The sequence below is a fragment of the Lindgomyces ingoldianus genome (assembly GCF_010093535.1).
Source record: "Lindgomyces ingoldianus strain ATCC 200398 unplaced genomic scaffold BDR25scaffold_10, whole genome shotgun sequence".
NCBI classification, from domain to species: Eukaryota; Fungi; Ascomycota; class Dothideomycetes; order Pleosporales; family Lindgomycetaceae; genus Lindgomyces; species Lindgomyces ingoldianus.
The window spans coordinates 990,167-1,006,731 of NW_022985171.1; the positions used below are offsets into that span (position 1 = coordinate 990,167).

At 48.7% G+C, this 16,565-nt stretch overlaps 5 protein-coding genes across 5 annotated transcripts; 2 read left to right on the top strand and 3 right to left on the bottom strand.

Moving 5' to 3' along the window:
• Positions 1 to 700: 700 nt before the first annotated feature.
• Positions 701 to 1,597, top strand: BDR25DRAFT_219429 (uncharacterized protein; the record flags this gene model as incomplete). Its single annotated transcript, XM_033684964.1, has 3 exons — positions 701 to 1,193; positions 1,241 to 1,491; positions 1,541 to 1,597. The coding sequence occupies 3 exons, from the start codon at positions 701 to 703 to the stop codon at positions 1,595 to 1,597; spliced, it is 801 nt and encodes a 266-aa protein (XP_033549692.1).
• A 2,003-nt stretch (positions 1,598 to 3,600) lies between these two features.
• On the bottom strand, positions 3,601 to 5,150 carry BDR25DRAFT_324151 (uncharacterized protein; the record flags this gene model as incomplete). The annotated part of the gene is made up of 8 exons (XM_033692146.1): positions 3,601 to 3,846; positions 3,883 to 3,933; positions 3,977 to 4,239; positions 4,270 to 4,499; positions 4,593 to 4,641; positions 4,672 to 4,797; positions 4,892 to 5,003; positions 5,052 to 5,150. The coding sequence occupies 8 exons, from the start codon at positions 5,148 to 5,150 to the stop codon at positions 3,601 to 3,603; spliced, it is 1,176 nt and encodes a 391-aa protein (XP_033549693.1).
• Positions 5,151 to 6,039: 889 nt separating this feature from the next.
• BDR25DRAFT_341657 (uncharacterized protein) lies at positions 6,040 to 7,143 on the bottom strand. The gene is made up of 2 exons (XM_033693625.1): positions 6,582 to 7,143; positions 6,040 to 6,371 (listed from the first exon to the last, which is right to left on the bottom strand). The coding sequence occupies exons 1-2, from the start codon at positions 7,037 to 7,039 to the stop codon at positions 6,248 to 6,250; spliced, it is 582 nt and encodes a 193-aa protein (XP_033549694.1). The 5' UTR covers positions 7,040 to 7,143; the 3' UTR covers positions 6,040 to 6,247.
• A 2,576-nt stretch (positions 7,144 to 9,719) lies between these two features.
• Positions 9,720 to 11,865, bottom strand: BDR25DRAFT_219206 (uncharacterized protein; the record flags this gene model as incomplete). The annotated part of the gene is made up of 4 exons (XM_033684954.1): positions 9,720 to 10,513; positions 10,560 to 11,446; positions 11,503 to 11,525; positions 11,581 to 11,865. The coding sequence occupies 4 exons, from the start codon at positions 11,863 to 11,865 to the stop codon at positions 9,720 to 9,722; spliced, it is 1,989 nt and encodes a 662-aa protein (XP_033549695.1).
• A 152-nt stretch (positions 11,866 to 12,017) lies between these two features.
• On the top strand, positions 12,018 to 13,208 carry BDR25DRAFT_302466 (siroheme synthase). The gene is made up of 3 exons (XM_033689800.1): positions 12,018 to 12,332; positions 12,389 to 12,870; positions 12,921 to 13,208. Exons 1-3 carry the CDS (start codon positions 12,237 to 12,239, stop codon positions 13,084 to 13,086), a joined length of 744 nt encoding a protein of 247 aa, XP_033549696.1. The 5' UTR covers positions 12,018 to 12,236; the 3' UTR covers positions 13,087 to 13,208.
• Positions 13,209 to 16,565: the final 3,357 nt, after the last annotated feature.

Sequence of the window (16,565 nt, forward strand, 5' to 3'; positions counted from 1 at the left end):
AGTGAATACGTAATTAAAGTGGACACAAACTTAACAGCGGATCGTTACAATGAAAAATTGTCAAGCTTTTGGGAGCGCCAAGGATACTAGGACCTAAGGTGATTGCTGAAGGAGTGTACTTACGGGTCTCTATATGCCTAAGAGGGGGCTAGGTAGCAGTTTTTTCATGTGTACAACAAGCAGGTGTTGAAGCTCGGAGAGCTTTGTAACTGCAACCATAAATATATATAATTTTAAATGGTTAAATTCACAGATGCAGGCTTTCAATAGGGAAGTGTATTTGGCAAGAGAAGATAGATACACGTGCTAACCGGCGATAGACAAGCGGCAAGTTGACCGATGCAGGCCTCGCATGATTGGTAGGGCAGGAGATACGTCATCAGCTAAGCAGGCAGACTTCACAAGTGGTCCATGCGCTCTAAGCCACACTGTCCCGCCCCATCGCCGACTCTTGGCCAGAGATATTACCAAAACGGAAAAGCTATGACATGACATGAGTCGCCCCCAAAATAGAAGGCGGAGGCGTAGTGATCCTTCGACTTTATTCAAAAGGCGCAGAACCTGCGACTTTCGCAATTCTCACATCCAGCAACAAATCAATTAACTACCGCTACATCTGCTTCTAAGATTGATTATAAACACCACCATATTCGTATTTAGAATGTTATTTGACAAGAAAGAGAAATCGCCTCGCCCAAGTATGGATAAATCCCTACCTGAGAAGCCTTTACCGGTAGCTCCCAATGTCGCTCCTCTTCCAGCATACACCGTCGGAGGACCCTCAATACCTGGCTTCCAGACGCGCTTCGCCTCTCTATCTCTCCATATGGAAGACAGACTACGCTTCCTGCGATTCCCTCCAGACGTTGTGAATACCTGCCGTCAGACCATCGTGACGACATGGAAGCGAGGTATTCAAGGCGAGCGCGTTTACGCCGGATCTTACGAGTTCAAAACGATGGGTCACCCGTGGCGCGGGGCTGGCGATGAAGCTATGGAAGCAAGAAGATTAGTGTGCGCACTTCTGGGTACGCTGCATACGATGGGCTGGGTATTGACGCTCAATACCGACGTGAGCAAGAGCGTCAGGGATAAGGATACTCTGCTCTTCAGGCATCAAATCCCGGCGCCAGCGGAGTGTGAATGGGGTTGCGTTGCTTTCTCGAAGACAGATCGGATTCGCTTCATTGATCGTAGGTTAGCGCCCTCCCATCTCCCCTACAGTTACTGACTTTACTAGTACCACCTGAGATTTGCGGGGCTGTAGCTTCCAAGATCGACCAGTCTTGGGTGAAAGAGCAATCCATCTACATGCAAGGCGTGTATGAAATCAGACTTCATGGCTCACCCTGGTACTCAAATGGGACGGATACGATGAAGGTGCGAGAGTTGTTGCTTGTGCTTTTGGAAACTCTAGAGGAGGAGGGTTGGACGGTTTACGCAAGTATTGATCAGAAAAACGGCACTGAAAACACTACCGAAACTGATACTGTAAGTAAGCCTTGCGAGGTACTGTCCTAAGCATGCTAATTTACTTTAGTGGCACTGCAGCAAACCGAAAGGTTGGGTCAAGGGTACACCAGTATACCACAGTTGATCTATTCAAAATATATATACTCGAACTAGACCATTGATAAATGATTGTACTTCTCTACCTGGAGCTGGGTTGCAGCTTCAACAGCCGTAAAGTTTCCACTCTGGATCGCGTGAGGAACAACTTTGAAAGCAGAGATGCAATCGCCCGCCACGAATACACCACGACAGCTAGTCTAATATGCCGGAGCTTCTGCCTGGATGTCTCCCGTAAGTAACATGCTGAGTTCGCGTTGCTAGATGAAAGGGCCTTGAAGCACGGTCAATGGATTATGAGCCAAGAACGACACTTGCTTGGAACTGCCATAGTGAATTCAACCCCAACGATTCCATCACCCTCAGCCAAGTAGGTAATGTCACGTGAATCGATTTTGAATGGAGGGCATGTTCCCATGGCCTTGACTTGCTGAGCAACCTCCTTAGATCCGTTGTAAAGATCGTTACTTCTTTCGAGAGCAGAGCAACGTTATCCACTGGCATCATGGCGAGAGCCGGAACTGTGAGAACGCCGGAACACTCCGCCCCTCTTTATTCATATCCAAGACAGAAAAGACAATGGAAGTTTTCTAAAATGTAAGTCATAGATTTGCAAGATTTTTGTCGTATGTCTCTTACATCTTTCTTTTCCACAATTGAGCATAGCCTTCGATCTCAGGTAGCTCTTCGCTCGAGCCAATCGCTAGAATCATATTCCTCACTAACCATGTCTTGTCCTATTCATTTACGATCTTGAAGTCTGGATCGTCCTTCTTCTTGATCGATGCTACTGCTATGTCGGCAAACTGGATGGTCTCGTATCTCTCTAGTATCTGCTTTCCTCAAGTTTCGCGGAGGTTTTTCGGGTCTTTGTGATCCAGCCATGCACTGGGCGCATACGAGTGGTCGTGGCATTTCGATAGCTGACGCGAAAGCGTTGCAGCAGCCGTGAGGCCTGCTGGACCCACTCCGATGATGGCAATGCCGACGTCAATTGAGACTGGTTCATGGCCTGCAAGCGAATCCTATTAGTATCCTCTGGCGCCTAAAATGCTGTGTGTATGCTGAGGGGGAAACTATCCTTCCTTGGACGGGGCACGCTAGAGAGGCGAAGCTGTAAAACGCTCAGTTATGCCGTTCAAGGGCATGAATTAAATGGCCGTTGTCTTCTACATAATTACGCTCCAATTAGGCTGTGCATTTGAATCACGGTATACGGTGCAGCACACTGTTCACAAATAATGCGCTCAAATATGTGCCCATCACCCCCGACAACCATCTAATGGACTCAAGGACCCGATCAATGGCCTGAGGGGAATGCTGTCAGTTGAGGTGCGGATGCATCTGTGGATTATTGGTAGCCTTCTTCGAATATGGCTAATTATATGAAGTCTTTAAATGGACGGGTCTATTGTGCTACTTTCTCTCTTAGCATATCCTAGCACGCGATGGAAGCGTGCCGGAAAGCCAACACCTTGGTGTTGTTTTATGTCCACTTCACTGCTTTGGAGTCATGCTAGGTGAAATCATTGGCGTTACAATAGTATTTGAGTGACCCAAACTGTTATCTTGAATAAATTGCTCCTCTCGACACGACGCATTCCTGTCACACGTGACAATTAGAGCAGGCGAAACGACGTCACATGACGTAGTGCTTCGCCTCAATACGAGTCAGCGCAGCGGTAGTCACTTTTTTGGTACTAGCGGTCTTCTTTATTTAGACTAGCGTTATTTTAGTCCTTCACTGTATAGTTAGCTTGGAGCCCCCTCAAACTCCTGAGACCAGACCTTACACCTTTGCTCAATCGAATAGTTTGGTTCTTGCCACCTGATTGACGACTCGCACCTCATATGCCCTCTATCATCCATCAGCTCTAACCGTGCGATAATTCCTACAAATGCATTTCAGACAAAGTGGCTGTTGCTATGCTTCTTTATCTCTAGTTTCAGTCGGCCGAGGTTGAGTACCAGAAGAGTCGTTACTCTCGTCAGCTGAGCTTTTTGCGACCTTCATAGATTGTCAGCGTACGCCTACAGCTCCGAACCAGGTCGTGCATGATACTGCAAGGGTAATATAAAAGGTTTGACAAGCACACCACTGATAGCACCCAGTCTCTTACTCTGATCTGATAAAGGTATTGCGCTGAGAATGTTTCCAGCATCTCTTTGCAAAAACCCACTCCTGTTAGTTTCGGGTGCCGTAGTGGGTAGTTGACAGACCAGGCTGTTCTTGAATACACTCTGTCCGGCCGCCACGGATACCGAAGCACTCAGGTTCTATACCAACTTTATAAAGGCGACTCCAATCGGCACATCGCACTCCGGAATGAGTGCCTGGACAATGCAGCTAGGTTGTCCAAAAACCTAGAAAAGCTCCGAATCCATATAGCAGCTCGGAGATAACGACTTTCGATGTCGGGGTTGTTGGGTTTAAGTTAGTCAAGAGAGCAGCACCTAGGATGAGTAGAAGAAATCCTAAGATCAATCCAGGGTTGTAGTACTCAGTGGCCGTTGTCAGTGCTCCAGCAACAGAGCCAACAATGTAAGCTCCAATAGTAGGGGCGAGTAAAACTCCAGAAGAAAGAGGGCTCTTGCTCCGGATGATTTGGAGCCAGAACGGTAGGTATAGAATTGTAACGTATAGGCTGTTAGTAAGTCCTATCGCATAGCCTGCCGCAAGCTAGAGGTCTCGGCTCCCACTTATAGTAGTCGGAATGGTTCTGGAGTCTGTGGATCGGTCCCAAAGTTGCCATCTGGCAAATGCGACAAGCAGCACCACTGAGAGGACTAGCAGTGCCACTAATCGTGCGTTGCTCCAAGAGTATATTCCGCCTCCCCATTGGAGACCTAAAAGTAAACAGAGCAAGCCTGCGACCGTGAGGACTGTGCGGATATCGAACCATGCGATTTTCTCTTTCATATCCAATGAACTGATGGATGCTTCCGAAGGTGTTGGCACCAGGAATATTCAAATCATGATCGTGCATACGCCGATAGGAAGATTGGTGCCAATGCACTACTACCACGTCGATCGATCCGTCAATGCGCCGCCTATGAAAGGGCCGGCTATAGCTACGACGCCTCAGGCAGCTGACATGATACCGAGGTGAGCGGGCCTGTGGGCTAGAGGTATGAGCTTGGTGGTAATAAAAACTCCGCCAGAGAAGATACCGGACGCCCCTAACCCTGCTATCGCACGGCCAAAGATCAGAGCGGTAGAATTGGGTACTAGTGTGCATATAAAGAGTCTATCTCGAACAAAGCGATGGCACAAATATAAGATAACTCCATCGAAAACAGTGTATAGTGTTTGCCATAGAACATTTGGAAGCTGCTGGCATGAGGAGATAGATATTCGTCCACCAGTCAGTGTCGTCTAGAGCATGTAAATCATCACTGATCGTTGGCGCAGCAGTCGCCAGGATAGTTTGGTCCTAATGGTATGTCAGTTACTATGGACGGGTTGCGGTGCATCCACGAACCATTCCTGTGAGAAGGACTGCGAGACACAGGCCAGCTATGATGAGTGCTAACCTCAGTACGCCCGTGTCGTGGGTGGGGAAAAGCTCAGTCGAAGGCATCTTTCAAATATAGTGAAAGGCAACGAAGGTGAAAGGAACGAAGGTATGGTGGCGCGCTTTCGGGTCAATTGTGAAGAGATGACGCTGGTTAGGGTAGATGATCTATACATGAACCGGCCGACTAGTATTAACAAAATATGCGCCCACCCAATCCACTAGTGCCAGCCATATCATCCCTTTAGTGGCCGAATTGAAAAAGCCAACTTCTGAAAGCAGGGAGCTTGTCGATAAAGACAGTCGGGACTAATCTCCGGACCACTCAAGAGCGCTTTTGAAGGCACAAACTAGCTCTCCCTGTTAATCTCATCTCATCTCTTCCCCTCTCCCCATCCATCTAGACCAACCATCCCACCCAATATCCCTCAAACAATACTCCCCAAGGCCACACCCCCACCAGCGTGACGTACTGATCGTACCGAAATCGGCTCAACCAATCAGGATCGAGGCCTTCAAAAAAGGCGCACACTACGCGGATTCAGGTGACCAAGTGACCAAGTAACCAAGTAACCAAGTTCCAGAGCCGCAAAAACAAGGCACAGGAATCAACACTTTTCTTTTTCAACTACCTTTTCCAGACGTTGTCTGGAATAAGTGGGTTGGTATTTGCGGGTGGCGGTGAATGATGCAGGGAGGGCAAGATCCACAATGGTGTAGGCGAGTATTACTATATAGCCGATGGTATAGCATAGAATAAACGGAACTCTGGAGAGCCGGCGGTATTGGAATAGCAGGAGATATTTGAAGAGCTGAAGTCTTCGTAATTGGAGAGTCGGGTGTGCGGGTGCAGCTTGAGTCACGTCACCGAAAGACAGAGGAGAAGAGGACAGGAGAATGTGACGCCTATGCCAGGCCGAGCCCAAACTTTTGATTAGAAGAAGAGAAGAGAAGAGTTTTGGTATCATGAAACCCCCATCCGAATGCATAGCCGAAAGTTCGGGCACACATCGGCATCATCCCATCCCTCAACCAGAAAACCTCCATCATTTTCCCAAATCCTAGGAACCGTATCCCATATGTACACATGCACAAATGTATGGACCATCGACCGTCGGGAACTTTCCGAGTACCGATCATGGGGAGAAAGAGTTTGTCTCCACCTAGCAAGGAGCTTCGCCACACCACGGGATCTCGGCGCATGCGTTGTCGAAGACTTTCATGCCAAAGGTGTCGCCGTGGGCTTTCATGAGGGTGAGGACTTGCTCGGGGATGTAGGCGGAGAATCTGGGTGTCGTTAGCCTTTGAACCGCCGTATTTGGTACGAGCGACGGAAAGGAAAAGGCAGAGAAAGAGAGGAACCAGGGTTACGAAATCACAAATGCAGTTGCAGGCTGTTGTTAATTCGTACCCAAGAACCTGTCCACTAGCCAAGGAAGGGAAACCGATCCGTTAGAAAACAAGTCACTTGGTTAGGTTAAGAAAGCCTGCACTTACCCAAAATCATTCCAGTCATAGAGGATGGTCCCTCCAGCATTCTTAACCGCACCAATCATCATCGTCTGCTTGTCCTTCGCAATACCAGTCGGGAATTCGACAATGACATCCTTCATGGTGGCGCCAGCGCAGTTGTTGCCAGGCGTGGGCATGATGCAAGCGTCGGAGCGGCGGAGATCGGAGCGCATTTGCAAGATGTTGGAGGTAGTTGGGGTCGGGGTGGCCATGGCAGTGGCGAGGAGAGCAATTAAAGCAGCTGTGTAACGCATTTTGGCCGTCGTTGGTGGTGAGAGGTGGGTTCTCGTAGGGTGCAGATGTGGACGTATGGTTGGTTTAGGTCGAGAGCGAGAGCGATGTGAGTTGCGATGTATATCTGCAAGATTGATGTGTAGTAGGCTGCAGAGGTTCAGTCGAATGTAGCGGTGGCAAGCTCTTATACCCCTTCTGACCACTAACATCTGGAAGGTGCGCAATATCTCTCTCCGTTCTTTCCACTTCTCTCACCTCACCTCCCACCACCACCCTTCCCTCCAACTATCCAACTATTCCTGCCACATCTTCTCCTACCCCTACCCATAATTCCCCACCACGTACACAGTATCCAAAATTACAACAAGGTGTGGTCTACTATATGGAAGCACGGTTGATACCGACGCTCGTAGATGAGCGCAGAGAAATTTGCAGGTTTGACCAATATATATTGAAGACCCAAGACCTTTCAAAATATCCGGCAGGAGCAGCTTGGATTATAAGGCTAAGCCACCCTAGATGTCGCCGCAGATAAGCGCTGCATGATTGGATTGGAATAGATTGTTCCTGGTGCTTGGCGATCACGAGCGTTTGCGATTCTTGTAACCACCTTCCTATAAGGACTTCGTGCCCCAAAATCCAACGAATGTCTTTCAATAGAAAAGCTACAATGATATATTCTTCCGGTGGCCCTTTTAGAAACAGGTGATTTTGTTTCCAATTGAATGGATCGAAGGAGTGGGTGTGAAGTGGCCCATCAGAGCCAAACTGTGGGGTAAGGGTTCCCCACGTCATGTCTATGGAAGTGGGAAAGGGCGCTTTCTAGAAGCTGCACGGAAAGACTATATGGACAGGGCTATGCTATGCCGAGACTGGATGCCCTCATGTCGCACATGTGGTGGATGATTATAGGCACTGTCTTCCGGCTGCAAGTGCAGAGTGTCCTCGCTGCATTCGTCTTTATTGTCGTCTGATCGTTAATTCAACCTCTGTATATCGCTAGCTAATTTTACGAGGATAGACTAGTCTAGCCTCGTTGTAATAAATCTAAGCAATGCGCCCTGGAAAGGTAGGACTCTCTCCCCGGTAGAATTTATCAAAGAAATAAAGAAGTGATGAAGCCACATCTAGCGTCTGCACATTGCCCACTCGTTCGTGCTAAGCGCGACCTCTCCGGTAGCTCAAGGGAAGCAGGTGGTGTTTAGTTTCGAAATTGAAAACGTGTCGTGATATTGAAAAGTCTTTCCTGCACGTGGAAATGGCCTCTGTGGCTCCCCCCTGACAACGCCAAACTCAGCATCCACTCTTAAATGCAGTTGTGAAAACTCTTCACATCATCTAGAAGACTCCTATGCTGGAGGAACAGAGTGTGCGCTCGGATATATCAGCAGACTCAGAAGAGTGGGTGAGAAGGATGGGGTGGACGCATCAAAGCTGCGGAGAGAAGCTCTGGCAACGATGTACCAGCCGCCTACGTTTCGATCACTGATTCATGCAATACAATATTCTAGAACTTTCTAGAGTACTCAACTTACCTACGAATGCTCGTCCTTAATGTTCGATTGAATAAATGTCATCCTGACCTCACATCCTTTACATGTAGCCCACTCGGAGATTTCTTAATCGAAGAGACTGAATAATGCACTTGGGGCTAGTTGGGGAACAACTAAACTAACCTTAGCCATTAGCACGTGAAAATTCGGGATCAACCGATGGTGGTCTGCGAATTGGGTTACGTTGAATAAGTTACAGGGAGGACCAACCGGTTGCGATTGAATAATGTGGATGCTGGTTACGATACTGGAGACCAAATCCCACTGTGCGGAACGATCAGCTTCAATCGGTGCCCGAGAGCTGGCAGTGCATGCTTTGAAGTTCAAGGACACAGACGCTTCGTCGTTCCGTTCGGCGACTATGTCAAATGTGCGCTTTGCCAGGCGACACACTCAAACCCTAGCAACTGTGCAAATATTTCCTTCCCAAAGACCTCCAAGCCCCCCAATCTCCACCTCCGACCATTCACCCACAATTTTCAGATTACGCATACAAAAGGAGCATGTATCGGAACCAGGACCATGCTTAATGATTGCGCTGATGCAGGACAGGAAACGAGACTATTCGGGAATTCCAAATTTTGTATGAAGGCCTGAGGGGTCTGAGCAGATCAATCTTGTCTCCATGTTCCGTGCTGCTTCTGAGGGTTCCGAGTGGATAGGAAATGGCGCCACAGTAGTGATGTCACTCCGAGTTTTATTATAACTAAGAGAGTTTAGGTCGGGCTTACATTAGAATGCCAGGCTATCGCGACCAAGAATGTCTCGGTTTCTCAGTTGATATGTGGGGAATGTCGATGGATTGCGTTGTTGTGTGGTACCAGAAATCTGTAGATACTGCATCTGAACTCCTCACAATCAAAAATCAATGCAAATAAAACTAGTTTCCCCTTGATGTGAGGACACCGCAAGTACAAGCATTGTGACTAGTACCTCAGGTCAAAGTTTTGGGGCGACTTTGCAAACGAGGTGAATGTCTCGTTTACGGAGGGCCGAAGTGTCAGCATCCAGCGTTTCACGGCTACTGATTATCCTACATGTTACGACTCTGCAGTGCTAGTGCATCTAGGCATCTACCCTGTCTTTCTTCTCCTCCTCTCCAGATGATGCTCGAACCATAGCGTATGCCAATAGAATTGACCCGTGGTCGACCACCGAGAATATTTTGGCGGCCATCTCCTCTGCTCTTCCCTAGCCATCTGACGTCTCGGTCCAGCACGTGCAGTGCAGAGGTAAACGTAGATACGCGCCTTCTCCTGCAGGTGGTGCCTTATGGCTGCATAGAAGATATCGTGGGTATCGTATAATTTCAAATTTCCTGCGAATCGCTCGACTCTCACCCCGGCTGTGGACTTGCCATATCTCTTTGATATGCGCTCGCGAAATCCAACTGACCCAGCTGGCCGTTAATCTGATCAATTTCCTTATTCAAGTCTTCCAAATTTTGCGCGAGACTCGACACCTCGTCGAATCTGCGATGTTTTGTGGCATCCGAGACCATGCCGCTCACCATGAATCTCTGCTCTTCGAGTATTATTGCCCTTTCTCGGAGCTCTTTTTCTTCCGCCTCCATCGCAGATACAGCGCTACTGCTGCTGACAACGCTGCCTGCTTCAATATCGTTGAATTTAATTGCCGCAAGAGCACCCCCTCCGTTTGGGCGACCGTTGACCTTCGAGCCGTGTGGCGCAGCATGCTTAAGTATCTTAGGTAACGATCGTAGCGGAAGCATATGCAAACTCAAGAAACTGTACGCTTGCTGGTAAACCGCCTTTTGCAGCTTCTTCTGAGTTGGTGATTCGGTCGGCAAGTCTCGAATCCTGCGAGCGGCGCTGTCGAACTGACTGAAAGCATCCATCAATCTTCTGCGCACCTTTGTAGCATCATGAAGTTGGTCAGGGGTGGGCGGATGCTCAGGGTCCTGTAGGGCAAGAAGAAGTTTTTGAAACCGGGGAAGAAGTAATCGAATCCCTCGCTCGAACTGAACTAAATTCTCAAAAGCCCTTTGGTCTGTGGGTTGGTGGGCTAGCTCGCGACTAAAGTCGTTTTTGCTAAAGAGTGTGTGACTGCAGTCTTTACACATGCGGATATCGACGCTTAGTTGAGCGGCCTTCTCGGTTTTGTTCGTTGCTAATACTATCAGCAGACTTGGCAAGAGAAGTCAACAAGAACTCACCTGCAGCCACATTCAACCCAATCTCTGTTGAACACGCCGTTCGCGGATCCCCACATACAACACGCCCACACATCCGACAGTGATGCCTTCGAAAGGTATAGTTTGAGAATTCCTGCTGGCAGAACGGACAATTCGATACTTTTGCGTCTTCTTCCCACGTGATTATGGACTGTTCCAAGGCTTTGCGTTGGGCTTTCGCACTCGACAGTGGCCAGAAGCCCCCTGAGCTGGTATTCTCGTCCGGTGGAGGGGGATTTGCCAAAAGTTGCGTCAACTTTGTCAGCCGCTTCTCCAGCCTGCTGACCTCCATGTACTCTTTGTCTACCTTCTTCCTTCTTATACTTGCGAATTCGTCGAAATGGTTGCGCTCAAGCCCGTGATGGTCGTTGTAACCCTCTCTTGACTTGTAGCACGTCTCGCACACCCTACACCAAAAACCCCTCACCGGGTCATGCTTGGCCTGCCGCGATAGCTTCATCTGGTACATAGTGTGGTCCTCGCAGAATAGCCTCCCACAGCTCCTGCAGTTCACCGCAACATTGCTCCCACCCAGCGCCATCTGTGAGCCGGTAATGGGTCGCCCACAGGTCGGGTCTGAGCAAACATCACGATATCCTGGCCGTTGCCAATGTGTTCGGGTGACTTCCTCATCAGGATCTCGGCGAGCGGGGGCGGGCTCGGGAGAGGCAACAGCGCTGCTGGTGGAGTTTGAAAAGGGAAGCGGCGTGGGCGCATCGTTAGATTCAAATACGTCGAGGCCTTTAAGCTTCTGGTTGAGGACTGCGAGTGGCTGGAACTTCTTTGCTTTAGTCATCTGCGTCTTGAACCATGTCTTCACCTCATCCTGCTCCTCTTCCACGAGGTTCTGGTGGTTGTCGTCGAGATGTCTGGCGCAGGTTAGCGAGTAGGATATAGTGTAGGAATGAGTGAAGAGTGAAGGTACCGATTCAGTTGCAGTAATGTTACCTGGGGCCCGTTAGTATACATGCATGGCCTCGAGAAGTCCTGTTCCAGCGCCTACCATTTCCTCGTTGCAGATCGGGCACACCAGCCTGCTTGAGGCGCCTGCCGCTGCGGCTCCCTCCGTCGAGCCCAACAGCACCTTGCTGCTGATATCCTCTCTCGTCTCTGCGGTACTCGCCGGGCTATTCGACGTCTGGGAGCTCAGGGAAACGGAGCTCTCGGAGGGCGAGAGCAGGCTCGCATTGCGCCGGTGCTGCGGAGGCGGCTGCGGCGACAGTGCCGGCGACAGGTTCCTTCCGCTGCCCAGCACTCGCCCGCCGCCCAGGGACCTGCCCGACATCATGATTGAAGCTGTCGAAGGGGAGGTTGCGTGTTCAGAGACGCCGGCATGGGCTACCGGGAACAGTTAAATTGTCGACCTAGGCACGCTAAAGCGGACCGTGGCGCAGGGATTCCTTCGCAGGGCTGAGTTGCATCTGGGATTTTCGCGTTTCAGCACTCCGGCGGCACCAGATACGTAAAGTCCAGCAAAGCTATCCACTATTTTCCTCACCCTAATTTCCCACATGTGTACGGATCTGTATATGGCTCTCTCACTTCGCATTCGAGTCAATGCCATCAGTGTGGCGTAGTGGCTTGGCATGTGGCTGCAGACTCCATCCACCGTCCATCCATCTCCGCGCAACGCCTTTTTTCTTCAACACACTCGTCGCCATGAAGGGGCCATATCCAGAAATCCAAGGTGGTGGCTCGTTGATTCTGGCCTGGCAGGTCCGAAATAAGAAAGTGCTTGTCATTGGCGGCGGCGATGTGAGTCGACGTTTGATGGGATTTGAGAGTAGCATTGACAGTTGACCGAAGACCAGGTAGCTGCCGGCCGCATTGTGAATGTCCTCAATGCCGATGCCAAAGTCACCGTTGTGTCCCCTCGCTCCGGCCTCAACGATGAGGTCGCCTATCGCATAGAGCAGAATCAAGTCGACTACATCGACAGGAAATTCGAGCCTTCAGATCTCGACGGCGTAGACATGGTGCTGGCTGCAGTGGATGATCCAGAGGCTTCTACGCAGATCTACAAGCTATGCCAGGAGAAGAGGATACCCGCGAACATCGCGGATGTGCCGCCCGAGTGCGACTTCTACTTTGGAAGCGTGCATCGAGATGGCCCGCTACAGATTATGGTTAGCACGAATGGCAACGGACCGAAGCTGGCGAACATCGTGAGAAGGCAGGTCGCAAGCAGCTTACCGAGTAACATCGGCGCTGCTATACAGAGAGTAGGCGTCTTGAGAAAGAAGTTAAGGAAGCTCGTTCCGGGTCAGGAGGAAGGCCCCAAGCGGATGCAGTGGTTCGTCTACCTATCTAGCATATTGCTATCAATCTTCTGACGTGTTCAAGGATGTCCAAGGTCTGTGAGCAATGGAGTCTGGATGAGCTTTGTGAGATGACGGAAGAGGACATGGAGGTCCTTCTTGGTTTCTATGAGCCTGGAGATGTTCCTAGTCTCGAAGCTGTTAGACTCGGAGAACCCCAAGGAGCCTATGATGGACCATTCTTGATCTAGAAATTTGTATGATATATGCAGTCGGAAAGGAGCTGGATTTGATCCAGCCAATGGTCAAATTGCTACACGTTAGAGCGCGCAATACATCTACACCTAACACAGAATATTAACGTAGAAAAGCCGGATGCTTAAATCTATTGCTAGAATTTTGAATGAAGTCAACAAGAACTTATCTTCTATCCTAGTACAAGTAGGGTCTCTGTGCAAATACTTGGTATGGCAAAGTGTTGTCAGAGTTCTGGGATAAATCGGAGCAGCACGGAAATTGGCGCCCTTACGAAGTTTCATTTATTCTAGCAAGTGGTTTTAACCTTCCCTACCACCCTGTGTAACGAATAACCGCCATGGGGATGGTACTTGGGCCAATTAACATTCTAACGAGTACCTCCTTGTAGACACTTGTAATCGGTACTCGCTTATTTTCTTTTAAACCCCTCCTGCACATAATTACCACTTGGAACTAGAAAAATAGGCTGAAAATGCCTTTGGCCGGTTCTCTCCTCTCAACGGGAGGTGTGACATCGTGGATATCGGAATCCCTCCGCAGTTTGGGATCATCTATTGAAAGTTTTACCTTGGCTTTACGTTGCGCCGGGCTTCGTGAATACTCAGCCTCGCGTGGCTGGCAATCCGGAACTATGGTTGTGATGGAGGAGATACTTCCTTGCGCCCGCGCCCGACCAAGACACGGTCTTGTAAGCACTGCTTAAGCTGTACTATATACACGTTGTATATCCATTCACGTTATTTACCGGACCTCTCTCCCGAAACATTAAATGAGGTTAGGCAAAGGCATGTTTATATCCGTTTGATCTAGACAAAGTCCTTAGAGATATCTAGAAGCCCATAACAAAACCGTATTCTCCCCAGAAAGGTGAAGCGAAGGCGGAATTTTATCCGCAATGCAAAGCAGCTCAAATACCAGTGACATTAGAGGCTCTTACAGTACGGCATAATCTAATCAACCAGAACGCTCATATGCTCAGTAGCCCAGACAAACAACCCCTATAGAAGCTAGCAAATGCTGCCTAAAATCCTTTAGTAAATGTACCCTCCTTCTCAATACGAACTCAGTCACAGTAGTTAGAAAGCAAAAGAAGCAGCTGTATTAAAAGGAAAATGTAATCAGAAGCGCAAAAGTGCTGAACCAGTAGTAGCATAGGCGGAAAGGACACGGAACAAGGAAGCAGAAACTACAAAGGATAAAATTGAAGCGCATGGGTTAGGGACCTACTTCTCTATTCTGAGGTCTTGATGGGCATTCGATTGCTATAAGGGCTGTCATTGCAAGATATCTGCCGTTTAACATGCTGTCTATGGATCCGTAACGCACTAGCGTATGCCTGACCAAGAGAAGGAGTAGTCCAATTTCCGAAGTCATGTGTACTTTCAGACCCCTAAAGCTCCTCTTTCTGCTTGTATCCGTCTTCACGCTGCACTGAGTAACGTCCCACAGTCGCGATACACCAGTGATGACGCAGCTGTGTGGTGTGCACTCTCAAGTATTGAACAGTTTGCCAATTCATAGTATCACACATCCTCTGTCTGCTGGTGTGGTGGGGCGATATCCGCTTCTATTTGTTTTAGTGTGCCACCTGCAAATAGTATGGGAGCCTTTTGTTGATCCGGTTATCTTTGATGGTGTACGGTGTAAGTAGACCTGCGAATATTAACACGGAAGGCTTTTGTTGATCCCGTTGTGTTTGGTGGTTCCAGGATGTAAGTAGACTTGAGAATATTGATATGCAGCAACTGCTAATTCCGTTGTATTTGATGATATAGTATGTAAGTGAACCCGCGAATATTAACATGGGAGGCTACTGCGAATCCCGCTGTGTTTGGTGGTGTAGGAAGTAAGTAGGCCCGCAAATATTAACATATGAGGCTACTGCTGAGCTCACCATATTTGGTGGTGTAGGAAGTAGACGTGCGAATATCAACATGTGAGGCCATTGCTGATCCAGCCGTCTTTAGTGGTGTAGTATGTAAGTAAGCCTTTAAATATCAATATTTAAGACTGCTACTAATCCCGTCCTGTTTGGTGATGTAGCCAGTAAGTGGACTTTCGAATATATATATATATATATGAAGCTGCTACTGATCCCGTTACATTTGGTGGTGTAGTGGGGAAGTAGACTTACATATGAGCTCCATCTACGTCTATTGTGTGTGCTTGGTCAGATTTAGGGCGACTAAAGAGGATAAACCAGCTTGTACGAGATGCCTTACAAAACACTGTTGATTAGGACACAATAGGACCCTTTTCCTCACTTACCTATCTGAGCATGGAGTTTCCCGTTCCAGGTAAAGCCCACTGCCAAGACTGCCGCTTGGGGATGAATCTAAGTAGTTTTGTTACACCATCGGCTGCAGGTTGCGATCTGCTAACGCCAGTACAGCCTCTTAGCACCGGGTTGTTCAACGGCAGCATAATCAGCGGCGTTTATAGTAGGCGATTTAAATGTAAAATACTCCAAGCTCGCTACCATCACCACCATTAGAAGGGAGGTGAGCCGGCCCGCTCCGGCAATACCATTATGATAGCAGAGTACTTTTTTACGAGGATGCAAATCATGTGAAGACTTCCAAGAGCCGCAAACTTTGTGACTTAAAATAAAGCAAGTTAGCTAAAATACTTTACCGCAAGATACTTATGTAGAATAGCTTAAAGCAACTTCCTGCCAAACTTGTTCAAACCCTTTGTCTCCTAGCACTAACCCACCAGCGAATTCGCCTCGTAAAGTCGCGAGCACAATCGGCTTCCGGATTTGCAGATCGATTTGTTCTCACCGCACGGCCCTCTAGACTAGGGGGTTTCCTACTATGTGTTGGTGCCTTTCAATGTGGTGACGTAATTTTTCATTTACCGTATTATTCTGCTTAGTCTTGTCCTAGACGATTCAAGTACGCCTGAGAGCTTATATATCATGTGAGTAAGCCTGCCACTGCCCCAGTGCTCTTGCAGGCTGTACCGTCCCTCTCCACTGCGCCACAATGCAACTTGGTGGTGTTTAAGCTCCAAATCGCCATGAGGAATCATCGATCTTCTACCTCACGGGACTGTCCATGACCCCTTTCTGCAGGCGTCAATATTAGGAGTAGTTGTGTTCCAGCTTTCCCTTGCTAACAGCATGCGTCTTCCTAAGATCACCGGTAATTAGCAATGCACAGTCGGTAATGGTTTAAATCGGGGCTTTTCCCGTGCCTTCGAGTTTCCTAGATACACTGACTCGCACTAAAAAGAGAGGGAGCGTTTATAGTGCTTAGGCTGCTGGTCAATTGGCCTGCATACTAAGTTACCGGTGATGGCAACTCCCGCTTCACTCCCAGAGAGATTCCTCCTCACGCCATCCTCTCGCACACAATCAAGAACTTACTTTCCAGGATATGATGAATAGAGCCGGGAGAAGCAAAGCTAATTATAGAAATATCCAGCTTTGCGAAGATCAAGCAAAGAAAGACGGTCTGCAATACTTCGG